General features: G+C 45.6%; 2 protein-coding genes across 5 annotated transcripts; both read left to right on the top strand.

Annotated features, from left to right (window-relative positions):
• The first annotated feature begins 194 nt into the window (after window positions 1-194).
• Window positions 195-11,487, top strand: LOC127394063 (heterogeneous nuclear ribonucleoprotein M-like). Its single transcript, XM_051639802.1, has 3 exons — window positions 195-365; window positions 4,781-4,950; window positions 11,300-11,487. Exons 1-3 carry the CDS (start codon window positions 223-225, stop codon window positions 11,362-11,364), a joined length of 378 nt encoding a protein of 125 aa, XP_051495762.1. The 5' UTR covers window positions 195-222; the 3' UTR covers window positions 11,365-11,487.
• A 117-nt stretch (window positions 11,488-11,604) lies between these two features.
• On the top strand, window positions 11,605-25,078 carry HNRNPM (heterogeneous nuclear ribonucleoprotein M). 4 transcript variants are annotated; one of them, XM_051639766.1, is made up of 13 exons: window positions 11,605-12,186; window positions 12,276-12,393; window positions 14,604-14,801; window positions 15,573-15,726; window positions 17,049-17,098; window positions 17,387-17,447; window positions 19,482-19,583; window positions 20,181-20,225; window positions 20,720-20,794; window positions 21,614-21,712; window positions 22,645-23,426; window positions 23,704-23,755; window positions 24,526-25,078. In XM_051639766.1, exons 2-13 carry the CDS (start codon window positions 12,292-12,294, stop codon window positions 24,687-24,689), a joined length of 1,884 nt encoding a protein of 627 aa, XP_051495726.1. In that variant the 5' UTR covers window positions 11,605-12,186; window positions 12,276-12,291; the 3' UTR covers window positions 24,690-25,078. The 4 variants fall into 4 exon arrangements, with proteins under 4 accessions (XP_051495726.1, XP_051495728.1, XP_051495727.1 ...); XM_051639767.1 differs by having other exon boundaries at window positions 11,624-12,186; window positions 12,276-12,369; XM_051639768.1 differs by lacking the exon at window positions 19,482-19,583 and having other exon boundaries at window positions 11,623-12,186.
• Window positions 25,079-26,061: the final 983 nt, after the last annotated feature.

The raw sequence follows: 26,061 nt of genomic DNA, 5'->3' as shown, positions 1-26,061 counted from the left end.
CACACCCCCCCGCCCCCCTGTCTCCCCATCCCTTCACCCCCTCATCCCCCCCCCCATCCCCACAGCCCCCCCCCATCCCTTCATCCCCCCCATCCCTTCACCCCCTCATCCCCCCCCCCCAGTTCCCTCAGCCCCCCCCGCCGCGCGCCAAGGCCGCCGGGCCGGCCGCGCTGCGCATGCGCGGGGCGGGCTCCCCTCACACAAAGGCGCAGCGCAGGGAAAATGGCGGCGACGGCGGCGGTGGCGGCGGCCCCGGAGAGCGGCGGCGGCAAGATGGAGGAGCCGGCGGCGGCCGCGGCGGCCTCGGCGGCTCCCCCGCCGCCCCCCAACGGGACGGGCAGTGCCGGGGATGCGCCCCCCAAGAGGTAAGGGGCGGGGAGGGGCCGCGCTGCCGCCGTGGGCCTGCTGCGCCTCACGCGGCCTCGCCGTGCGGCGGGCCCGGCCTGCGGGGGCGGCCCGGGGCAGGCGGCGGAGCGCGGGAGGGCTCGGCGGAGGGTCGGGACTGGGGGGCAGGGCCGCTGAAGAGGCTAAGGCGGCTTGATGGGCGCCAGGCGAGCCCCGGGATCCCGGGTGAGGCCTACTGGCCGCGGCCCGCAGGCTGGCGGGCGCGGGAGCCGCCCCGGGCGGGTGCGTTTCGGGGCTCCCGCCGGCCGAGCGGGGAAGGAGCCGGTCCTGGCTTTGGGAGCCGGTGTAGAGCGGCTGGGGGATCATCCCTGTCCCGCTTAGGGAACGTTTCTGCTAGGCCTTAATGGACGACTTAAAACCTTCCCTCAAGGTATAGGCTGTGCCACCGGTATGGGCTTTGATGTTCTGAGTTAATTGGTATCGATGGCGGGCTGTAATAATTAAGGCTCTTCTTAGGCAGTTATCTCTCATGCTGCTGCAACATTTGGAGCCAAGTGTGCTTTGCTTCGTGGCTGCTGATTTACCTGTGGAGTGGGTGAGGAACACGAAGGCTTCCAGAGTGAGAGAGAGGGCTTGAGGGTTTTACCAGGTGCTAAGTAAGGGTTGTGTGTTTGATGTCGATAGAACGTTACAGAAACTTCAGAAAAAACCTCCAGACGTTACAGCTCTTGGTCGGTGATTGTGGGGATTGTTAGGAGAAAAATATTTGAGCTGCTTGTTGCTTTAGCCATGTTGCTGCTAACCTCATTTTGGAAGACTTCATAGCTAGCAACGTTTCTTTTTCTTAATACCAAGTCTGTGGAATGGAGACCACACTTTCTTCAGGTAATTTTTGGCCTCAGGTCTCAAATGCTGAGGAGATAAGGATCAGCATTTTGAACGTGATGTTCTTCTGCGAGGAATGTTTTGGGCTGGAGGACAGATTTGTTTATCTGCTGTCCCAGAGGTGTGTTGTTAGCTGTGTGTCAGGCTGCTGGTCCCTGCAGGCTGTTCTGCCCAAGCATGTTGCATATCTGTTGTCTGACCCAGAGCTGACAGATCTAATAACAGAGCTTGGCTTGATGGTCTGGAGTTAATTGGAGATAATTTGGGGATGGTGAGGAAATGGCAACATCTTAATGTGAAAACCTGCCTCTCCTGCCTGAGTTTGTGGGTTGTGCTTCCCGTGACCAGGAAGGAAGCTTTCCAAATGTCACTTTTTTGGGGAAATTGTCCATATCTGGCCGGTTTTTTATTCACAAAATAGTTAATATGTGCTTAAGGTAACTGAGAAAATGTTCATGAGGGCAACTCCTCCTGCCTTCTTCCTGCCAGGAAGGGCTGGAGGCACCTCTGATCCCAGAGGGCGGGGATCCCAGTGCCACCATGGCACCAGTGTGACTTGTCACATGTTAGCCCGGGCTAGGGAAGGATCTTCCCATCATCTTTTCTCCCCATCAGGTTGGGATGGTTCTATGTGGAGAATGTTTATGTCTTAGGTTCTGTTTACACCTCAAAGCTTCCTCCTGGCCACTGTACCAGAGCTGCAGATCCAAGTAACACATCATCAGCAATTTGTCTTATATGAGGAGACAGTTTATTCCTGAAAGTATAAATACAGATGTCTACTTAATTCTCTTGTTGTTTTTGTTTTGTTTTGTTTTTTTCCCTGGCCCCCTTTATGTTTGGAGTCTCTCCAGGGAGCTTATCTTTTAATCGAGCTGCAATTCTATTTGTAGTATCAAGCTCCATGTGGCAAAGCTGACAGGGCTGTGGTGATAATGCCAGTTCATGTGAGCAGATTTTCACTGTCCTAGGGGGCCAGAAAAGAGGATCTGCCTAAACTGGATCTTGATTCTTTGTGATTTCTGTTCCACTCAGGAGTTCTGGATGGCACATTTAGGAAATCTTGCAGAGGAATGTGTGTAATAGTCAGTTTCTTTGGAGGCAATAAGAGCTTTCCTTTCAGTTCCTCCTTCTACACACGTCACAAATGGGATCATTTTTTCCTTAGTCTTGATGTAGCATTTCAGTTCTGTCACCCAGGGAAAAATAATATGCAGAAAATACCTTCTGAAAGTAACTATTTCAGGGTGTTTCCTGTAGCTCTTACTTTAGTGTTGGTGTCACTGGATCCCAGTTCCTCATGGGGATGGGCAAAGCTGCTGTGGGAATTTTATCTCACCTGCTCTTCCAATTTTGGGATACTCCCAGGCAGGCATGGTGTATTTTGGAGGGAATATGGGGCTCCTTCCTTCCTGCTGTCCAGAACTCCCTTGAAAAGAAGCCCTGAATGCTCAGTTGGTTTCATACTTGGTTACCACATCTTTTTAAACAATCTCTGTGGACTTCTGCCTGCCTGATCTTGCCCTTTCAGTGGGTGAAACCATTGGGGTGGTATCTGAAATCCTGCAAAAAAAATCCTCCAGCTTTGCAGCTGAAGTGGTTTCCTTGACACTTCCTTTTGACCTGGCTGGATTTTGTTAGGCTGAATATATTGAATATGTTCTAGGTTAATATTTATCTGAATCCTTCACAGATCTATCAAAGCTTGAGGTGTTTTTAGGCTGACTTGGGAGCCTTAAATGTGGGATTGCAAAATATTTCTGCATCCTACTGCATGACTTCAGAGCATCTTACACAGCATTTCAACCCAGGGGGAGTGTAAATAGTTCCAGATTGAGGAATAACCATACAAAAAAACTGGGTGTAGCTTTTAACACACACTAAATTTTGTGTGATGTCTGCAGCCCAACAGAAGTTAAGGTGTTAGAAGGATTGTCCTATTTTGAATCTATTTTTGGTTTTTTAATTACTTCATTACTCCAGAAGCTTTAAACTAAAGTTCAATGAGGGACAGCCTGAAAACTTCACTTTTTGGGTGAAATAAATATTGCACATAACTGAGGAACACTTTTTTCTAGAAGTGTTTTCCAGCATCTTACCTGCAGAGCCTCTTTTATCATGTAGTGACACCAAATTCTGCTTGTGTTGAAGGTTGTGTCCAGAAAGTACAATATTTTTCATGTGTTTGTAACACATCCTTGGGATTGGAACTGTGTTCCCCTCGGAGCCAGAATTTCTGACATGGCTCAGACCTTGCAGGGCTGAAGTTAAGCAGAAGTTCTGTTGTGTACAGATGAGTTTTAGAAACTTTACCAGCTGTTTTGAGTAACAAGTTCTCATTTATTTTTCTGACAACATATTTTTCTGCATTTTCCCAACCAGCACAAAAAACAGGGAGATTAATTGGCTTAGTTAGGGAAATTGTGTCAGGCTGAGGCTCAAGTATTCTCCTGTTTTAAATGCTGTTATTTGGTGGTGTTTGTGTCCTGTTAGGATCAGGTTGATTTAGAAATAGTCTTCATTTCTAGTTTTTAAAATGTTGACCTGTTTGAGTTGATTTACTGAAACAGTTAAAATAAATATTCAATACATTTGTTGGCATGCACAGAGGTTTTGAATTTGTCATCCAAATATTAATTGGAGGAGAAAGGAAAGTGATGTTAGGTAAGAGCCAGTGACCTGAGCATTTAGTGAGGTTCAGGATTTTGCTGTTAAAATTCTTCTAGTGCAAGACTATAAATGTGGTGGGTCAGTGTATTATTTGACTTAATGATGTTGAAGTGGAATAGTGTGCTAAGGAGAAAATAAATAGAGGGACATTGATCTGGAGCATTGTGAGGAGACAAAGCAAGGCTTGGTCAACTTGAAATTATTATGAAATAAAAAAATTGGTTGCAGTGGATGGATGTGGGAGAAAATAGTGGGTCTTTGTGTTGTAAGAGGGCTGGAGCAGCTCTGCTCTGGAGCCAGGCTGGGAGAATTGGGGTGTTCAGCCTGGAGAAGAGAAGGCTCCAGGGAGACCTTAGAGCACCTTCCAGTGCCTGAAGGGGCTCCAGGAAAGCTGGGGAGGGGCTTGGGACAAGGGTAGGGAAGGAGAGGACAAGGGGGGATGGATGGAAACTGGAAGAGGGAGATTGAGGTGAGACATGAGGAGGGAATTCTGGAGTGTGAGGGTGGTGAGAGCCTGGCCCAGGTTGCCCAGGGAAGCTGTGGCTGCCCCATCCCTGGCAGTGTTGAAGGGCAGGTTGGATGGGGCTTGGAGCAACCTGGGCTGGTGGGAGGTGTCCCTGCCCATGCAGGGGTTTTGGAACTGGATGATCTTGGAGTTCCCTTCCAACCCAAACCATTCCATGATTCTAAGTTGTCTGCTGTTAGGAAATCTTTGCAACTGACCCTGTGTGCAGAGTTTTGGTTTTGCAAATAAGGTGAAGGGAGGTAACTGTGTTAGTTTCAACCTAGTTTTTAGAACAGAACAAGTTCCAAGAGGTGGTATGTCGTTGATCAAATGCCAGAGTAGTTAATGTGTGTGATTATCTTTCTTTGCTTGCAGTGAAAGTGAACGACCAAGCCAAAATGAAAAAAGAAAAGAGAAAAGTGTCAAAAGAGGAGGAAATCGCTTTGAGCCGTATGCTAACCCTGCTAAGAGATACCGAGCTTTTATTACAAATATTCCCTTTGACGTCAAGTGGCAGTCTCTGAAAGACCTGGTCAAAGAGAAAGGTAATGTACAACTCAGGTGGCCAAGTGATGTCTGTCATCTTACTCGTGGCTGACTTTTTTTTGTGAACTTGTAAAGAGTTGAAGTCGTGTGTGGACGTAGCGAGATGAGTTTTGGACAAGGTCTGCCTGAAACCCTTTTGGGGGTTCCACAACATCTGCTCCCTGGCAGCCTTTCAGGTGGATTGTTCCTTTGCAGGCATGTTAGCATACAGCTAATAGTGCTTCATTGGAGATTTAAGAGTCTTTTTCTTGGGAGGGGTGGAAAATGAGGCTTTAATTGGATTTTAGCCTCGACATTGAACAAAACTTTCTGAAGCATTTTGTCTTTGGGGTAGTAAAGGTAGTTATGTACTGCTGATCTGGTGTGTGTATATCTAGCTGTGTCCCCACACTTGGCAGTGATTTGTGCTTAGGTAAAGATCTCTGCTGCCATTTGATAGCAGTAACATGTTTTTAAAGGTGACCTGCAAAAAAGAACAATCAGGTTTGTGCTTTGTTCGGGTTTTGGATATCCTGTTCCTGGTGTTTCCCCTTCCCCACTCCTGTTTAACTGTCCCATGTGAATGGGATCTGCCTTGGTTGACCTTAGCATCTTCATCTCTTGAAGTTGAGCTGACTGCTTATACTCAGGTGGTGACAAATCTAAATGTAGTTTTATTTCTTTAAGCTGATGGCCAACTCTACTTATTTTTAAGTCACCTTGGGAATGCAGCAGAGTGGCAAGAAAATACTTGGCTTCTCCATCATTAAAAAGTCTCAAAATGAGTTCAGGGTAACAAATAGATCCCCTTCCTCTTGTGGGTCACTTCTAAAATACATAGCATCAGTCCTAAACGTCTTGCAAAATAGTGATCAGTGTTTCCTTGTGTTTGAACTAGGTGAGGGATGATAGTTTAATGTGTTCACGAGGTGTGGCCTAATGAATGGGAAAGCACATTTCCAAAGGGTTGGAAAATGTTTGTCTTTGGAGGCAGAATGGAGCCGAGTTTGCGTAACGAACTTCAGGACTGTGAGCCTTGGGAAACTTCCCTAATTAGAGGCTGTGAAACGTCGAGATTCAGCAATGGTTTGCTGTAATGTGAAGAATTCAAGACTGCTTTAACAGGCCCTAATTCTGAACGGTCCCTTGCCTTAAGTCATGCTCTCCCTTTGCTGCACAGACCCCTTGGGGAACAGGAGCACCTGTATGTGTAGATGTCTAATTTTAAGTACTATGTTGAATTCCGTTCCAAGTGTCTTGTGGTTTCTCTCCAGTTCACGTGGATGGAAAAGTCCGGTGTGAGATTGTTTCCTGCCTTGCTGTTCAGCTACTCATTCCAGCAGATACTCCTAGGGGAACGTTGAAACCTCTTCATTCTGTCTGCAGGGCTTGTTATGCTAAACCTGGAGCAGCATTTTTCGTGGTTTTTGGGACTGCTTGTTCAAATACAACAGTTTAGATTTGCCGTGTAGTTGAGATTCGTTCTAATTAGTCACTTGACTTCTACCAAATTGGTGCTCTCGTGCTGTGCTTGAACTTGCTCAATCGGGACTTCTTGATACAAGGCATAGTAGTTCCAAGAACCAGAAATGTGACCGTGGACAAACCTAAAAGTTAGAATTCCTGGTTTGTAAGTGTAAGAATTACAGGCCAAAAGGTCAGGGTTTGGGGAGATCTGTACCCAAAGGGTAACCATAGGTGTTTCATGACTGCTCCGTGACTGGGCATTCGTGAAGACTGAAGCTGGTAGCAGCTCTGGCATGGCAGGTTGCTGGCCGTGGGAGGAGTTCCCCTCCATCAGCTGGTTGGTGTCAGTAAGTATGGTTTAGGAAACGTGAGCTGTGAGGTCTGCTCATATTTCTGCAACCTGGTTTTTCTCAGACGCGTACAAGTCTTCTAAAGGTGACATCTCTCTCAAGAGCAATGAGTTCAGTCATTTCAGTGTATGTGTTGGTGAAACTCAATTACAGGTATGCAGTATGACACACTTATTAATGAGATGCAAAAATGTTCTTGTTTGGAACTCCCTTGTATTGGCTGACAAACACAAGGTTCTCCTAAACTGACATTGGTCACTGGCAATTGGTGAGTGGCTTCAGGAGAAGAAGGAGGCAGCAGTTCTGCAGCATGGAAGTGCAGTCTAAAAGTAAGCGTGATTGAATGTCTTCATCTGTCCCCCCAGCAAATGGCTCTGTCTCAGGGACAAAAGTGGTAACTCTTCCTGGCAGCTGGCATTAGTGAGGTGGTCCCATATGGTAACAGAGAGCTTGTGTTTGAGTTGGAGATACTTACGGATTCCTTTAGGAAATAGAGAATTTGAGATTTTTAAGCCTTTTTCCTGACCAGAGTAGCAAGATGGCATAGAGTGCATGGAGAAGGATTAGCTGTAAATGAAGGCAGTCATTCTGTTGTGCTCTGCTGCAGAGCTGGCAGCACTGGCGGTCAAGGCCATGCTTGTGTCACATTCAAGGATTCCAGGACACCCCAGGGACTGTATCTTCAGGGCTGCAGCCACCTTTGGGCAGGCAGAACTATGGGAGGGAACAGGCATTCCTGCCTCTTCACACCACAGCCAGGGTGTGGACAGATCTGAGGGACAGAAGCAACAAACCTTCCCCATTTTCACCCTTCTGTGACAAAGAGCAGCTGCTAAACTTCATGTGCTGCCTTCTTGCTCCATCTCCGGAAATGTTTGGAACCTTTGTGGCCTCCTAAACATGTAACTGATGTCCTCTTGCTGTGGTACTCAATCCCAAATGTTAATTGAGCACTTTAGTTACTTTGGTACCAACAGCTGTCACTCCAGTGCCTTGAGGAGAGCTGTTACTGGAGAGTCCCGTGGGTTTCAGTGCCCAGGATCCTGTCACACTATGCTTGCAGGCTGGTGTTCTTAGATTTTAAAGAGAACAAGAGGAATAAGCAGTGTGGAAGTGTTGTTCCCCATCTGCCTTGTTTCCCCATACTTTTCAGCTAGGGAATTGCTCTATTTTCCTTGGCCTTCACCATCTTTTCAAGGAGACATTGGCCTTGATCAGTGGATACAAACTTCTTCATCTTTCCTGCCTGGGCTGTTAGAGAGCCAAAATGACCCAGGCTTTTTTTCTGGGTTCCCTCATGCAAAAGTGAGATTTCCTTTTTTCCTTGCTGTAGAAGAATAGCTTGCAAACTCTTCTCTGTTTCTGCTTTGGGAAGAATGTTTTTCTTCTGTTTTAACTAAAGCTTTAGGCATCTACAGAGTGTGTTTCTTTTCTCTCTCCCAAGACCCCCATGTGGCTTGTTAGAAGTTGCCTGTCAAGAGCTTCAAACACTGTCCCTGAAGGAGAAGCTGGGACTGAATTCTCTCATATTGAAAGGATTAGGCTTCTGATGGCAGATTTCTCTTGAACCAGTCCCATTGCTTGTAGTTCTTCACTTCAGAAGATGAAGGGACATCCCTACAGTTCTGTTGATGTCTTGGAAGGCTTCTTTCTCTATTTAATATTTACTTTTGACCCTCTAGGCCATAAAAAGTTGTTGGCATAAGGGATTTTCCCCCTTTTTCAGTGTCTGTGCTTCTCATGTCAAGACTTGCCTCTCTGCAGCATTCATGCCTTTCAGAGCTTCTTGGTCTGTCACTAACTGTTAAAATCATATTGCCCAACTTAACAATGTTCAAAGTTGACATCTGTGTCTGAGCTTGTTATCCTGGTTATTTCCCAGATCTGTCTCTGGGGCTAAGTGAATCTGAGCTGTCCCTCAAGTCACCACGTGGATATACTTACCTGGGATTCCTGGGCAGTGTTTGGAGAGTATGTGAATGCTGACAGACCAGTCTGGCTTGGACATCTTAATTTTCCATGCAGATAAACTTATTTGGGAAGTGAAACTACAGTTTGAGGAGTAAAAACCCAATGGCTGTAACAATAAGTAACACTGGAAATCCCTTTGTACTTCTAGTTATTGCAGTGATTTCTGCTTTAATCTCTTGGTTTTAAGAAGCATCACATTTCTGAACTTTCTCAAGTGTGAAGTTTTAAAGAATAAATCAGCCTGCTCTTTAGCCTTAAAGATGCCAGGGGGAACATGTTCCTTAATTATACTTGCTTTGACTTAGAGCTAGGATTTTTCTGCAAGTTTTATCTCCCTTTGGAGGCTGGTCTGGTAATAAACTTCCATTTGTGGATATAGGATCTGTTTCTTGATACCAGCCAGCTGTTCTGTAGCAGGAAGATGATCTGCCTGGCTCCCTGGGCATTTCTTTTGCTCCCTGAAGGAGGTTTAGCCTGTGACTACAGTGCTGCCCTTGCCTGCTGTTCTGCTTTATCCCCAGTGCCTGATCTTCTGATATATAGTGGTTTGGGATCTAGAAAAAAAAAAAAAAAAAAAGCCAAATAAAATGTGACTCGACTTAGGTCCTTAAAGTTTCCTTTTCCAGCCTTGAATGATAATCTCCTGGAAAGTGTCACAATGAATCGTTTTACATGGTTTTCCAGTGAAAAACTGCATTTTTGTTGCAGTTCTCTCCTGTGGGCTTGGTGTCTGAGATACCAAGCTGTCCCACAATTTGTGTCATTCCCCCCCTGATTTTTTAAATTTGGCTCTTCAGGAAGTTGGGATGCCCTTTGAAGGAAAAAACCTACTTCTAGATGTATATTTAGTTTTAATTACAGTTGTCTATAAAGCTTTGTTCAGAGGTCAGATTTGTCAAAAGAGTGTTAAATCATATTTAATAAATTAGGTTCAAGCTTGGCAAACTTCTTTGGAAGTGTTTGTGTGGCTCTAGTTGTTGCGAGAGGAGAGTCCTTCATCCAGGGCTCAGTAGTGTTAGTAGGAGCAAAGTCACAGCCTTGTAACCTGTGACTCTGTGAAACCAAGTGGTTTTGTCCTGTAGGTAATCTAGGAGTTTGGTGTCTTCCTACAGAAATTGTTGAATCCCATTTTCATTTTTGATCCAAGTTTGGTTGGACTCTGGCTGCTGCTGTTGAGCTGGTTGGCTTCAGAAGGGCTTGGACTCGGTGTATGGCCACCATGTACCACCAAGGACTAGCCCAGGAGCTGCTTACAGTGCAGTCCCTCTCACTGTGGAAACAACTACATGATCTCCTACTGTTCAGCTGATAGGATGGAATTAATTTTGGTAGGCTTTATTTCAATAAGTATTGTTTGGACACAAAGCTCTGGCTTGGAACACTCGATCTGCCCTGTCCCTTTCAAAGGGACTTGCTTGTTAGACTCTACCAGTCTCAAACACAATCCTTAGAAACACATGACTGGATCAGAGATTCTCTTCTGCCCAGCTAACTGTTCTTTGGCTGGAATGCTCATGTTGCTAAATTAAAAATGCAGGGATTTCATTCATTGAGCATTCCTTCTCTTTGAGCTTTGAGAGGGACCTTTCAGGATGTTGGTTTTGCATAATGCCACTAGGTGTCCTGTCAACCACTGGTCCTCTGGGAGGCCAGGATGAACACCTCATCCTCTCCTGTCCCTTGCTAGGAGCTGGACTCTAGAGCATGAAAGTCCAGTTTCTTGCTCCAAGGATACCATCAGTATTCAGAGTGGGTTGTGGTCTCCCACAAAGACTGCTTTCCACCTTTCAGGTAATGCAACTTGAAGTCCTCCTGTCAACTTAAAATTAAGACTTCTAAAACCAGAAAGAAAATGTTAAAAACCCCTGTTTTCTTCCAAGATTCTTCTGTGTGCCAGTCACTTCAAAGGCAGCAGCCATAGTCTTTGGATTCTGGAAGTACATGATACGGTCTTAGGGTCATCCAGAGGCAATCCTAATCTTGTGAGGAAAGGTGCAGATGTGGTTTTCCAGAGCCTTTTGCCAGTTGCTGGAGACAGTTTTGTCTTGAGAGCAAAGATGGCAGACTGTTTAATACCACTTCTTGAAGCTAAAAGAAAGGACTTTATTGTGGCTTAAGAAAAGGCCAAACAACTGCTGAAATAAGTTGTGATCTCTTGGTTCAGTCTGACTCCCTTTTTGGAAGCTTGTCTTTAAATCCAGAGAAAAGCAAGTAACTCTTCAAGTTCTGGACTCTGGAGACAAGATTGCCTGCTCTGTCAAGTGAAGGAAACTTATTCTTGCAGACTTCCCCATGGATTTGGATTGCCTCAAGTAATGAGTGGGTCCTAAAGATCAAGGAAGCCATTATTGTGGAAACAGCTGGCTGTTGAAGTGGAGGAAAATCAAGAACATGTTGACCTGTTTTAAAACTTTACTGCATACCTGTAATTGTCCAGTTTTGTGGTCTAGAGAACATGGAGTGTTTCTGGGCTTTCTTATAAGGCAGAGGCTCCATACACGGTTGTTGATTGTTCTAAATTCCCATTGTTTTCTTGGCTTTTCTCCCTTGGTATATGTGTCGTCTGGAATCTGATTTGTAGTTGGTGAGGTAACATACGTGGAGCTCTTAATGGACGCTGAAGGAAAGTCAAGGGTAAGTGTTTGAGAGATTTCTTCTGTGGATTTTCTACATGACAAATGTAACTGTATGGTGGCGTGGAACGAAACGAAGTCAGGAAGGTAGAGAGTGTGTATGTTTAGTGGCTATAACAGGTTCTTTTGGGGAGGGGAGGAGGTGGGATGGGGTCTTGTAGGCAGGGTTAGGGTGGTCTTCCACTGTGTTCCGTTGGTGTTGGCTGTTTGGATGACCCCAGGACCCCAGCAGTATGTAGGGTGGTACGGAATATTAAAGCAATACTTGTGTTTTGGAAAACGTCACTGTAGTGGTTTGCTGAATTTGTAAGGCCAGTGTGTAAAAGCAGGTTCTGTAAACTCTGATTCCTGGGCCAGTAAACAGAATTCAAGTCCTCAATGTAAACGTATATTGCCTTCAGAGGTACTTAAGTCCTTTAGTCCAGCCACGGGATCTTACAAGGAGAAAAGAGCAGGGCACACTTCACTGAAGGATACGGATTGAGGGTGAGAGAACATGGCCAGGGCTTTGCTGTATGACAGGGAAGAGCAGGTCACATGAAGCGTGTGGTACTTTTCTTGGAGAATCCGGACTTAGTTCTGTTTGTTCCCACTTGAGAAGCTACAGTTTAATCCTGTTATCCCCTAAGAGATTATATATAATGGAGCTCAAGTATTGAAGGCTTTATTGGGTAAGATTGCATTGATTTTTCACTATTAGGGCTAACTAATGTGATTTGACTTGATAAAAAGAAGTGGTTTTGTGTGTTTTGTGCTTTTACTTACTTGATTTCTTCTTTCTTCCCTCCTCTCCTCCCTGTTACTCGCCTGTGAAATCATCTCGTCAGGGATGCGCGTAAGTTCACTTCTGAATTTCTAGCAAGAAATGAGGAAACTCTTCTAAAAAAAATCAGCAATGTTCTTAGCTGTCTTGTATCCCCACAGTGTTGTTGAATTCAAGATGGAAGAAAGCATGAAAAAGGCTGCAGAGGTTTTGAACAAGCATAGTCTTGGTGGAAGACCATTGAAAGTGAAAGAAGTAAGACGTGCATCTGTTCTTTCAGTATGTTGAATTTGAAGGTGAAGGGGTAGCTCTTAGTCAAGATTTATGGCTGATTTATTTGCAGATAACAATCACTGACAAAGGGCAGGATGTGCCAAATAGGATTTAAAAACATAAGACAACTTTTTAAACCATCAGCATGTGCTGCTGAGCTTGAGTTTGAACATGATTATCAAGACTAAACTTGATTTAAAGAATAGATGCTGATGGGAGCAATGCAGGACTTAAAGCAAGACTTTGGCTTTAACTGGAGGTCTGTTATTTGAAGAAACCTGCATCAGAACTCTTTGTTTTTGACTGCCTTCATTTTCAATTCTGGATCTTAAAGAATGTGTTCTACAAACAACTCTGTAGAATAAGCTGCTTTCTGTAATACCTCAAAAGACTTAATTCCAGTTTAATGGCTTTGCTATTGTCAACCAGTCAACATGCCCAACTGTACCATGAGTTAATTCTTAACCACTGACAAGTTTAAAGTTTTATTCCAACAATTTGGAACCTGTAGCTGCATTGAAAGTTCAATTAAACAAAAATGAAAAGGGACTTAATTCAGTGTTAGCATTGACTCTTGGCCTTAGGGTGTGTGAGCTGTGCTCTTGGCTAAGCAGGCTTCGTGTTCTGTGGTGCCCTGCCCACTTCATGGTGGGTGATGAGAGATGTCTGCATGAGCATAGAATGTGTGCAGAAGGTCGGCCCTCAGCACCCTGCCCCTTGCTGTGGTTCTGGGAGGAAGGATGGGGGCAGAAGTGGCAGCATTTGTCAGATCATGCAGGTTTTGTGAGTAAGGAATTCTGGAGCAGCCTGCTTCTGGGCACGAGCTGTCTTCTGCCACTGTTGACCTCTTGCTGCCCTGTGAAGGAGGGAAGAGGTGACATGGAAGGTTAGAACAACATAGTTGAACCTGGAAGTCATCAGGCAGTGACTGATCTACTGGGAAATGTCCCTGCCCACGCAGGGGGTTGGATCTAGGTGATCTTTAAAAGTCCTTTCCAACCCAAACCATTCCATGATTTTGTGAAGAACCTTTTTTACCGGTTTTAGGGACTTCAGCAACACTCATCCCAGCCAAGTGCTGCAGTCTGTGTGGAATTAATTACTGTGGGTGGCCATTAGCATCAGGTTTCCCAGCTCTCAGGCCATACCTCTCCTGTTGGCTGCCTCACTGCTGAGCGAGGCCTTCCAGTGACATAATAAAAATTGAGAGCAGAATAGAGAAAGCTCTTTGCCTGATGACAAGACCTGAGTTTGTTTGACAACCACTCTTAGCTTTCTGTTGGAGCTAATCTGGTTTTAAGTAATACCTTATTTTACCAGTGGAATGAGAAATTTACATTGAAAAGTGACTTGTATTCACTTTAATGTGTTCTCCACCTCAGACTGCTGTCATTTTCTGTAGCTGAAATAATATGAAAGCTATCCTGCCTCCTGTCCTCAAAACGTGCTATTGTTTAGTCTTAAAATTCAGACCAAGACTCAAATTACCTCAAATAACTTTTATTTTAAAGCATCTGTATTTCTGACTCATGAATTCCATTGGACACTTTGCTTTCTTCAGCAGTCTTGCAGTGCTGGTGCATTTTGCTCAATAATAGTGTGATGCTTCCAACCTAAATAATTCAGTTCACCTGGTGAAGGTGCTTAGTTCACTTTCAGTAGAAAGTGACAATTATTAATCTCATATCCTTCCTTGAATTCTTCATCCAATTATCCATGTTCTCCAGCATGTCCTAAAATTGTGAATGATGTAGGAATAGGGGGGGTGCATTGAAAGGTTTTTTGGTGTTAGAAAAGCCAGAGTGGTGGTGGGGGGGAAGGGCCCAAGTCAATCTTTTTGGAGTTTTACCCACTGTGTCTTGTAAATGAGTTTGTTGCATTGTTTTGAAGCTGCCAAGAGTTGGCATTTGTCTTCCAAAACCTCCCCAGTGCCACGCTGGGTTTGTCAATCTTCAGAACAGGTGAAATTTGGAGGTTTGTTGGTGTTGAATAATAAACACTTGGAGAGTCAAGGGAGATGCATGAATAGGAATGGTGGCTGAAGGGTGGTGCCATATTGGTTAAAAGAGATTAAATTATTGGGTGGTGATGGGATGGAGATCTCTAGGGAGCAGCTCGCCCTGTATGAAGGGAAATCCCTACTTCTCCTGACTGCCATGCCCCTAAATCCCAGTGGGATGCAGAGGGAAGGCAGGATGTGGTGTCTGTTGTTACAGGATCCTGATGGGGAACACGCCAGGAGAGCAATGCAGAAGGTCATGGCAGCAGCTGGTGGGATGGGGATTGGTCCTGGCCCGGGTGGTCCTGGCATGATCAACATCCCACCCAGTATCCTCAACAATCCCAACATCCCCAACGAGATCATCCATGCCTTACAGGCAGGGAGACTGGGAAGCACTGTCTTTGTGGCAAATGTAAGTGCTGTGGAATCTGAGACCAGAATATCTGAAAGGAAAAAGACTTGTTTTGGAACCAATTTTGTTTTTATGATGTACGTGCTCATGGTTCTACCCAGGATCTACCCAGGATATCCTGGGTTGCTTTTTAAGAGGTGGCATGAATTACATGACTTTGGATAAAAAAATAAAATCAAATCAGCAAAAGAGACATGGGAAATGTTAATAAAATCTGGTAGAGAAGGTCATGGTTCTGCATTACAAAGGAAAGGTCAGCATTGGGCTGCTGCCTAGTAGACAGCAGTTGTATTTGGAAATGATGAAATGCATTTTTTCTTGTTCAAGATGCAGGAACAGCAAATATATTAATATACCCAGCTCTCCTTTTACTTGGGTTTGAAGAAAAGTCTTTCAAGTCATATTGAAATGAGTTGATTTCGACTAGATGATCTCTAGAGGTCCCTTCCAACTGACAATTGTCTTAACTGAGTTAAATCTAATGAATTAGAAGAAAATCCTTGGACTTTGAGCTCTGTTCCAGGAAAATTTTGTGAGAAGTCTTGTTTCTTTATACGAGTGAAGCTGTAAATTGAGATGGATCCTGGATGTTAATTTTTGTTTTTAACAAAACCAAGAACATGGCAATAATTCTTTATGCTAGTTCAGTTTTCTCCTCTCTCTGTAAAGACTTTCTTAAGCTTGCTGATAGTGGGAAAGGAAATAGAAGAACACTAGAGCTGTTTTTGATGGAAATCCTTTCTCATACTTCCAATATCACTTGCTTTCCAGCTGGATTACAAGGTTGGTTGGAAGAAACTGAAAGAAGTCTTCAGCATGGCTGGTGTTGTGGTTCGGGCAGACATTCTGGAAGATAAAGATGGCAAAAGTCGTGGGATTGGCACTGTCACTTTTGAGCAAGCCATAGAGGCTGTTCAGGCTATATGTATCCTTGGAAAGCAGTGATGGTAAATAGTAGGCAAAGCACTTGGGGAACAAAGCAGGATGAAAAAAGAAATGATAGAGTTCCAAGGGAGGATATTGTCTTGTCACAGTGAGTCGGGTTGGATGGAAAATGTGGGGAAAACTGAAAAAAACAAAGGGAGGGGGGACCCAACTGGAAAGAATTGTTGCTGTTTGCTCAGGATCATTAACAAAGTGGGTTAATTCCCATGTGGATATATGGATTTCTAGCCCAAATAGTACATTTCTGTCTAGGTTGTAGCTAGTTTTAAAGTGCAGTTTCTGAGAAATTCAGAAATTCCTGTGATGGAGGGAAAGGGGGGATGCAGCAGGTCCCTCTGCAGCATCAGGGGGTTTGACCTGGTTTGTTCCTCTGTCCTCACACTGCAAGGGGTGGTTGGCTACACTGCAAGCTACAAAACCAAACAACAAAGCATAGACACTGCTGCCTGTGTCATCTCTCCACCTGTGACTGTGGGATGGAAAGGAGGGAAATACTTCCTTCTTCTCCCCCAAAGAAAGTTTCTCTCTCTTTGAATGTTAATTCCATTCTGCATGTGCATATACAAGCAAGGCTTGTACAAACTGCTCACTGTTCACTGGGGGTAATGGTTTTAAACTGGAAGAGGGAGTTTTAGGTTAGATATTGGGAAGAAGTTCTTTAGTTTGAGGGTGGGGAGAGCCTGGCCCAGGTTGCCCAGGGAAGCTGTGGCTGCCCCATCCCTGGCAGTGTTGAAGGGCAGGTTGGATGGGGCTTGGAGCAGCCTGGGCTGGTGGGAGGTGTCCCTGCCCATGCAGGGGGGTGGGACAGGATGATCTTTAACATCCCTTCCAACCCAAACCAGTCTGTGAGTCATACTTCAAAATCTGGCTATTTCTTGATTTGCAAATATTGAGAGATTCTGCACATTTTCTGTGTTAAGTGGCTGAAGTTACTGATGAAACATTTAAACTCGGCTGGTTTGGAGTTGCATTTTGAGTGACCTCTGAACTGAATCTGAACCAGAAGAGTATCTTTAGCTTGTTTTAATTTTCAAAAGGCATTCTTTGAATATTCAGTTATTTGGATTTCGAAGTCGTTTTGTTTTGGAGAAGGCAGAAGGCTTGTTGATAATCTGTGAGCAGATTATCAATCTGTTGACAATCTAGAACAGTCTGTGAACAGATTAACAATAACTTAAGCAACATCCTGGAGAGCTGTGGTTTTCTGACTGGGGTTTCTGTCCTGGGCACCAGTTTAGCACTCAGAGCTTTCAGATTTTTGTGGTTCTAGTGTGTGAACAATGATCCTTAATGAAACAACAGCCATGTTTAATGGGCAGCTGCTCTTTGACAGACCCATGCATGTAAAAATGGTGAGTAGGTTCAAATTCTAACAGCTTTTGGAACTTGATTTTGCATGATTTTGGGTTTCAGCTCTGGGAGGGACTGTGGGACTTGCCTGATTCCTTGTGATGTCAACTCCTGCTGCCAGGGGAGGTTAATTCAGATTATTTGGCTAAAAGACAATCCTAAATACAGTCAAGATTGCTTTAGCTTGACGTTTCTTTGTTTTAATTAAAAACCCAACTCATCAAACCAACCAAACAAGAAATCACTACTTAGTTTTTTTGCCAACTTCTGATGGTTTGCATTGTTTTTAGGATGAACGAGCCTTTCCCAAAGGAGACTTCTTTCCTCCAGAGAGACCCCAACAACTCCCTCGTAAGTATCTTCTCCATGACTGAACATATTATGGTTTTTATTTTGCCATTCAGCAACTGGGGGCCTGATCCCAGCCTCAGTAAGACTCTGGTAAGCTGGGATCCAAATCATCTGAGTAATAACAAAGGGGGAAATAGTAAAGAAGAGCTGCTCAGACTCTCTCTTTTTATGGATACTTCTTTCAGCTCATAGCTAGAAGCTTGTCTTAAAACAATATCCCATTCACATTTCAAGGCTTCCAGATCTCTCAATTGCAATTCAAAGACCCTGATGCCTTGTAAAACTACTGTTAATGGTGGGTTTTAATGGAAACTTAATTAGTCAATAGTGTACCCCTTGTACATGATGGTTTTCTGGGCATCTAGTGTTTTTCCTTCAATGGAATGGGATGGATTGAGAACCTGAGAATCTTCCAGGTTTTCAGGTTTCTAAAGGGGATCTGATCAATATATATAAATACCTGAAGGGAGGGTATAAGGGGGAGGGACCCAGGCTCTTCTCAGTGCCCAGTGACAGGGCAAGAGGCACTAAGTGTCAACTGAAACACAGGAGACTCCCTGTGAAAATAAGGAAACATTCCTGTGAGGGTGACTGAGCACTAGAACAGATTTCCCAAAGAGCCTGTGGTGTCTCTTTTCTTGGAGATCCTCAAAAGCTGTGTGGATGTGGTCCTGGGTGCCCAGCTTGAGGTGACCCTGTGGAGTCTCCATCCTTGGAGATAACTCCAAAGATATGTGTGTGTGGTCCTGGGTGACTCTGCTTGACTCAAAGGTCTGGAGCTCCAGAGGTCCCTTCCAACCTCACCCATGTCATGATAAGATACCAAAAATACTGAAGGGAGAAGTCTGGGCTGGAAGGGAAGAGCTAGAGGTGGGAGAGCACAGGTTTGATTTGTTTGAAAACAGCTAAAATGTGAAGTCTGGCTGTTCACTTCAGCCTGCTGACTCAGCCAGTTGCTGTTCCCTTAGGCATGGGAACCAAACCTGCTGTGAGCTCCTGACTTGCCCAGTTTTAGGGACCACCAATCAATCCATCCCTTAATTAGTTCCCTTTCCCGTGTATCTGTCAAAGCCTCATTCAGCAGCAGAATCACTCCTGGGTGTTCCTGCTGCCCTGACTTGATGCAGTGATGTTCCTCTTCTTCCAGTCATTGGGTTGCAATTTCATCCTCTTTGTATCAAACCAACAAGTACCAGTGGAAGCCTTTTTCTTGGCCTTGATTGGGGCGGGGAAGGGGTCACCTTGTGTTGTTTTAAAACAAGATTCAACACTTCCTGTGTTTATGATGCTGAGCTGGAAATGAGGGAGTCCTCACAGGCAAAAAATGCCATTAACCTGCTGTTTGATGCAAGCCAAGAACTCTTTTTTTTTTTTTTTTTTCCTTCCTGGTTTGACCATAAAGAAAACATGAGGGCTTTTTTGTTGTTGTTGTTCTTCTTGCTTTGGACTGGGGGATCCTTAATTCATTTGGATACAGGAAGATGCAAAATTCTGCCTGGGAATATGATTTGATTTGCTCAGAGAAGAGGCTGGCTGTGTGCTCTGAATTCCATAGGTGGCTATCATAATGCTAGGTTGAACTTAAGAGTGAAATTCTTCCCTACAAGGGAAGAACCTTGGCAAAGGTGGAAATCAAGCCCTTTGTCAATCAAAGGTAACATTGTGCAAAGGTCAGAAGATCTTTCTACTAAATTGCCCACTCTCTTCTCCTTAGATTTGAGGAGTTGCACCAAATAAGCAGTGTTCTAGCCAGTTATTTTTCAGGAGTCAGCTTAAAATCAACCAAACAAGTTTTCTCAAGTCGTTAAGATGGAAAATGAATTAAAAAAAAAAAATTAAAAAATGAGATGGTTTTTCAGTTGACTTCAAAACACATCTGGATTTATTAGACACTTACATGCTTTAAGTACACACCCCAAAGTGGGAACACAGCAAGCTTTTTGGAGAATGGAATTCAATTACTTAAGAATAAAACTTGCTGTTTTGTCAAACTATGGAAAGAAGGCTTTTTTGATATCTGAATATTTTCTTCAGATGGTCTTGGTGGTATTGGCATGGGATTAGGACCTGGAGGTCAACCTATTGATGCAAATCATTTAAACAAAGGCATGGGAATGGGCAACATGGGACCTGGAGGTAAGAAGATTACTCCTATGCTTTTGTTTCATGAGAGCTTTAAGCTGTGTAGAAGGTAGATAGTTTTGTTTTGCCTACACAAAAAAAAACAACAGTTGAAGTGTTTTAGGAGTGTTAAAGCCACATGTTGAGCCTGAGTAATGAGCTTGATGATGGAAACTTGAATTTAACCAACTGCTCCATATTTTTTTTTCCACTCTAGTCAAGGCACAGCTCTCATTTTCTGACTCTTGAGCATGAGCAGCAGACACTGCAAATATACATGAAACTTTTCAAACCATCTGTCACTTAACACTTCCTAGTGGGCTTGCAAATCTTTTGTTGAGGAGATGTTGAAACAGCACAAGTTTTAAAGAGCCACCTAAAAAGTAGCACACATTCAGCTTTCAATTGATCAATGCCTATGGGTTTTTTTTTTCCCCTTTGCTGCTTTATTTTTCTGAGAAGGGATGTTGCAATCTACTCAGTTATCAGATGTAAGCTCTCCAGTCCAACCAGTGGACATGGTTGTATGGTCTTTTATTTCTACAGCCAGTCAAATGGCTGAATCTCTCTAGGATGACATCTGTGACATAAAGCTTTCTCTTTTATTTTGAGGAATGGGAATGGAAGGCATGGGCTTTGGAATGAATAAAATGGGAGGTAAGCTGTGTTTTTTTGGCATGTCTATAGCTTTGGGCTTTTGGAAAGTCATGCAAACCTAACCATGTATGTCCAGCAGGCATTTATGTTCTTGGAAATCATCACCCAGTTAGTAATAACTTGTTGCTTTTTGAATATTAATAAAACTGCTGTAGGTGGATGGGGGAGGGTAAAGATCTCAGCCAAAACATGACCAATGTTCTCTATTATTTGAGATACCTGTGGCCAAATCCTGATCACATTTTAGTTTGTGAATCTCTTGATACACAGAATTGTTTTGGGGCCTGTGGAATAAATCAGAGTCATGAAATGGTTTGGGTTGGAAGGGACTTTAAAGGTCATCTAGATCCAACCCCCCTGAATGGGCAGGGACACCTCCCACCAGCCCAAGTTGCTCCCAGCCCCATCTGTTCTGTGAAAGCAGCTTATGTGAGTGAAGTGTGGCATGAAGTTGAAATGCACAGATAGAGTCCTGACAAATATTTTTCTTGTAGGAATGGAAGGTCCTTTTGGTGGCATGGAGAACATTGGTCGCTTCCCAGCTGGAATGAACATGGGCAGAATGAGTGGTAAGCATTTGGTTTGTTGTATATCCAGCTCCTGATTGATGTTCTCTGGAAGTGGAACCCTGGAGAGAGACTCCCTGGACTGAGCATTTTCCTTTTCTGAGCTTTTATTGGAAAAACTTGTTTAAGGTTTCCAGTTGGCATAGAGGCATAGAATGGTGAAGGTTGGAAGGGACCTTAAAGATCATCAGCTTCCAGCCTCCCTGCTATGAGCAGGGACACCTCCCAGCAGCCCAGGCTGCTCCAAGCCCCATCCAACCTGCCCTTGAACACCTCCAGGGATGGGGCAGCCACAGCTTCCCTGGGCAGCTTGTTCCAATGTCTCACCACCCTCATGGTGAAGAATTTCTTCCTGATGTCTAACCTAAATCTCTCCTCTTCCAGTTTAAAACCATCACCCCTTGTCCTGTCACTACCCTCTCTGGTAAAAAGCGTCTCCCCGTCTTTCCTGTCAGTCCTCTTTAGTTACTGGAAGGTGCTACAAAGTCTCTCAAAAGCTTTCTCCAGGTGTCCCCAAGTCACTCATGGCCTCTGAGCTGCAGAGAACAACTGGTTCCTTGAGGTTGCCTTGAAGGACTAGTTTAGAAAGGGATAAACTGTGCTCTGTGCATTCACCAGCAAGACTTCTCTAGAGCAAAGTAGCTTTGTCCATAGTGAGATCAGTCCTGCTTTCTGAGGGTCTTCTCAAAGACAAGCTAAAGTGATCAGGAGAACATAATTAAAACCTTGCTGTTAAGCTTTAAAATTTACACCTGTATTAAACTTCTACCTCAGGAGTCATTTAGATACCCTGAAGAATGTATCAAACCTTTATCTTTTCAGAGATGGATCGTGCCATGGGGGCAGGATTTGAAAGAGAGTTTGGAAGAAATGAAATGGGAATGTCTCGTAGTTTTGGAGAGACCTTGGAGAGAGGAATAGGTGAGTACACCCAGAGAAGGATTTTCACTGCCTGCTTTTCATACCTGAGCTGCACATAAAAATGGGGTGTGTTTTGTTTGGAAAAAAACCAGAATGTATTTGGGAGGTATTTGCTGCAGCAGTTGGAAGTTCTCTCTGTAGCAGGTTGGAGATGGCAAAAGGTACTAATTGTGCTTTGTGGACAAGCTTCAGAACTTAAATGTTTTTCATGTTTTCTGTCTCTGCACACTTGGATTCAGCCAGGTCCTGGAAGGGCTCTGGTGTTGCTGTGCTCTGTTAATTTGATGGAACTTAAAAAATCACAGAATGGTGAAGGTTGAAGGGGCCTTCAAGATCATCCAGTCCCAACCCCCTGCATGGGCAGGGACACCTCCCACCAGCCCAGGCTGCTCCAAGCCCCATCCAACCTGCCCTTCAACACTGCCAGGGATGGGGCAGCCACAGCTTCCCTGGGCAACCTGGGCCAGGCTCTCACCACCCTCACACTCCAGAATTCCCTCCTCATGTCTCACCTCAATCTCCCTCTGCCAGTTTTCATCCATCCCCCCTTGTCCTCTCCCTCCCTGCCCTTGTCCCAAGTCCCTCCCCAGCTTTCCTGGAGCCCCTTCAGGCACTGGAAGGTGCTCTCAGGTCTCCCTGGAGCCTTCTCTTCTCCAGGCTGAGCCCCCCAACTCTCCCAGCCTGGCTCCAGAGCAGAGCTGCTCCAGCCCTTGGATCATCTCTGTGGCCTCCTCTGGACTCTAACCTGGAGCTCCATGTCCTTCTTATCTTGGGGGCTCCAGAACTGGACACAGAACCTGCAGCAGCAGAGCACAGACTCGCCTTCCTGAACGAAGCTGAGGCTTGAAGCCTTTCACTTGTGTAAACCTGATTGTTTTTTTTTTTCTTAATGTCCCTGCATGATCACTGATCCTCTGTGTGTTGTGTTCCAGGTGGTGGAAATGCCAGCATTCCTGGGATTGAGAGGATGGCACCTGGCATTGATCGTATGGGCTCGGGAATAGAAAGAATTCCTTCTGGGATGGGACACGGGATGGAGAGAGTAGGGTCAGAAATAGACAGGATGGGGCTTGTTTTGGATCGAATGGGCTCCAACGTGGAGAGGATGGGGTCAGGAATTGACCGGATGGCCCCTCTGGGCATAGATCACATTGCTCCCAACATTGAGAGGATGGGTCCAGCTCTTGAGAGGATGGGATCTGGCATAGAAAGGATGGGATCTGGCATAGGATTTGGGATCGAGAGGATGGGCGCTGCCATCGACCGCGTTGGCACCACCATGGACAGAATGGGCTCAGGGGTGGAACGGATGGGAGCTGGCATGGAACGGATGGGGATAGGCATGGAGAGAATGGTCCCTGCTGGAATGGGAACTGGAATGGGGCAGGTGATAGAGAGGATGCCTGCTGGTCTGGATCGCATAGGAGCCACCCCCATGGAGAGAATAGGAATAGAGCGGATGGGAGCTGCTGGCATGGAGAGGATGGGCTTGGAGCGCATCGGAGCCACTAACATGGAGAGGATGGGTCCTCCTATGGGCCAGGGCATGGGAGCAGGCATAGATCGAATGGGACTTGCAATGGGAAGCAATTTTGAAAGACCCATGGACATGGAACGTGGCAACTTTGCAGGCAATTTTGCAGGCTCCCTCGGAGGCGCTGGAGGACCTGCAGCTGGGGTGGCCAGGAAAGCCTGTCAGATATTTGTGAGAAATGTGAGTAGTTTTCTTCAGACCTTCTTCACAGCCCTTTAGAGTCGTTGGCACCAACATGCTGAGCTCACGTGCTCAGCTGGCTGCAGTCAGAGTATCTTATACTGGATGTGGGGCTGGGTGGGATTTTGGGAATTGAAGCCATTTCCTGAACAGGAGAAGACCTCTTGGCATCTCTGGGTGGAGATGCTGAGCAGTGGCTGTCCCATGTTTTGAAGAGCTGACAGTGCTTCCAAGCTGCTCAGATCCTCTGTAATGGTCTGTTCCTCTCTTTTCACAGCTGCCTTTTGATTTTACATGGAAAATGCTGAAAGATAAATTTAATGAATGTGGTAAGTTACTTCATCACTGCTTAATAACGCTGAGAACTGAATAGGAATTGAGCTCTATGTCCCCAACACTGATTGGCTGATTCACTGGGAGGTTGTGTGGCCACCCAGCAGGGTTTGGACAAGCTGGAGAGCTGGGCAAGGAGGAACCTAAGGAGGTTCAACAAGTGTAGAGTCCTGCAGCTGGGGAGGAATAACACCAGGCACCAGTACAGGGTAGGAGCTGACCCTCTGGAAAGCAGCTCCACAGAGAAGGACCTTGGAGTCCTGGTGGACAACAAGTGATCCATGGGACAGCAACGTGCCCTTGTGGCCCAGTGTGTCCAGCAGGTCAGGGAGGTTCTCCTGCCCCTCTCCTCTGCCATGGTGAGACCACATATGAAGTGTTGTGTCCAGTTCTGGGCTCCCCAGTTCAGGAGGGTGAGGGATAACCTAGAGAGAGTCCAGTGGAGGCTACAGGGATGATGAAGGAACATCTGTCTGAGGAGGAAAGGCTGAGAGACTGGAGAAGACTCAGTATTAATATCTGAAAGGTGGGTGTCAAGAAGGAGGGGCCAGTCTATTTTTAGTGGTTCCCTGTGATGGGACAAGGGGCAGTGGATGCAAAGTAGGACCCAGGAAGTTCCACCTCAACACGAGGCAACAACTCCTCCCCAGTGAGATCTTCACCCAACCCATCCCCAGAGCAGAAACTTCGCGCTGTCCAAAACCCGAACCCCCTTTTGGGCGACCTAGAGAAGATGTAACCCAGATCCTCTCTGTTCCTTTGGCAGGCCACGTGCTCTATGCAGACATCAAGATGGAGAATGGCAAGTCCAAAGGTTGTGGGGTGGTCAGGTTTGAGTCCCCAGAGGTGGCTGAACGTGCCTGTCGCATGATGAACGGGATCCAGCTCCGGGGCAGGGAGATCGACGTCCGAATTGATAGGAATGCTTAAGGAGTTGCCTTTTTAAACACTTGGAAAGACCTGATTTTGTTGGGTTGTTTTGTTGTTTTGTTGGGGTTGTTTTATTTTTTTTTTTTGGGGGGGGGGGGAATTTGTATTTTTTTTCTTGTTATCACCCGTTTTAATTTCGACTGGATGTAAAAGTGTTTAAAAAAAGACCAACCTCCCTCCCCCTCCCTCTCCCCAACCAACCCAATTCAGTTGCTTTTCTGGAGTAATTTTAATTACTTTTTTAAACAAATGGATTTCCATTTTACTGGTTTTTTGCATCGAAACTGCAACGTGCACAAATCTCTTTTGTTTTGTAGTTGTGGCATCTTGTTGACATGACAGATGTAACCAGGATGACTTTGATAATAAATGCAAGTTAAAGATCTCAAGTCACAGCATCTGTTACTTGGCAGAACCTTCCCCTTTGGTTGCCAAAACAACCCCCCCCAACATCCTTTCTCTCCTCTGTAAATTAGAATTTGTGAAGTGTCAAGCCAGAATGTTCCTCTTGGTTGTCCTTTTCTGGGAGTTGGGATTTTGGAAAGGGCTGCAGTTGTGGGTCTGCCTTGGAATGTCACTGGAGTGCAGGGCACTTCCCTTTCCTCTCCCCACACCTCCTCCATCACCACTGGTAGCAGCTGATTTAAGAGCAAATAATAAAGCAAAGAACCTTTAACTTCAGTTGTGTCAGTGCCCTTCTCCAGGCCTGAACAGAAAATGGATTTTAAAAAACACCTTTTTCCTAAAAACATGGAGCATTTGGGGGGGGGGCCTGCAGGGAGGGGTGTCAGCTCCAGGTCAAGGGGGAAGGCAGAAGGTTTTGGGTTAATTCATCTTCTGCAACTCATTTTAATGACACAAATGGAAGCTGAGGGAGGTGAGAGCCTGGCCCAGGCTGCCCAGGGAAGCTGTGGCTGCCCCATCCCTGGCAGTGTTGAAGGGCAGGTTGGATGGGGCTTGGAGCAGCCTGGGCTGCTGGGAGGTGTCCCTGCCCATGCAGGGGGGTTGGATCTAGATGATCTTTGAGGTCCCTTCCCCCGCAAACCCTTCTAACGATCTCAGGTCTCTGGCCCAGAAGCTGAAGCTCCGGGACCTGCCCCCGTCCCGCTGCCTGCTGAAAAAGTCTCCACGAGCCACTTTGAATTCCCCGAGGGAAGGCGGGGGCTGCCGCTGTGCTGAGGGGAGCAAAGAGTCGCTCCTTCGCTTGGCGCTTTGGATTAAACCCTCCCGCCAACCCTCCCGTTCGTTGAAAACCGCCGGTAACGGGACACCCAAGCGGGCCCTGGCCGGGCGCTGCTCGGTGGGGCTCACCTCCCGCCCGAGCTGGGCCCGCTGATTCCCCGACACGGGGCCGGGAAAGGGATGGGGCCGG

This window comes from Apus apus, chromosome 24 (assembly GCF_020740795.1).
Source record: "Apus apus isolate bApuApu2 chromosome 24, bApuApu2.pri.cur, whole genome shotgun sequence".
Lineage (NCBI taxonomy): Eukaryota > Metazoa > Chordata > Aves > Apodiformes > Apodidae > Apus > Apus apus.
The sequence above is the reverse complement of the archived record's forward strand: the minus strand, read 5'-3'. Positions and strand labels throughout refer to the sequence as shown.

Excerpts from the sequence above, each read along its gene's own strand:
- LOC127394063 (XM_051639802.1), top strand. The coding sequence starts at position 223 with ATGGCGGCGACGGCGGCGGTGGCGGCGGCCCCGGAGAGCGGCGGCGGC. Across the intron at positions 366-4,780 it reads GGGGATGCGCCCCCCAAGAG|TGAAAGTGAACGACCAAGCC; the intron begins GTAAGGGGCGGG and ends CTTTGCTTGCAG. Across the intron at positions 4,951-11,299 it reads AGACCTGGTCAAAGAGAAAG|TTGGTGAGGTAACATACGTG; the intron begins GTAATGTACAAC and ends TCTGATTTGTAG.
- HNRNPM (XM_051639766.1), top strand. The coding sequence starts at position 12,292 with ATGGAAGAAAGCATGAAAAAGGCTGCAGAGGTTTTGAACAAGCATAGT. Across the intron at positions 14,802-15,572 it reads GCACTGTCTTTGTGGCAAAT|CTGGATTACAAGGTTGGTTG; the intron begins GTAAGTGCTGTG and ends CTTGCTTTCCAG. Across the intron at positions 21,713-22,644 it reads GACCTTGGAGAGAGGAATAG|GTGGTGGAAATGCCAGCATT; the intron begins GTGAGTACACCC and ends GTTGTGTTCCAG.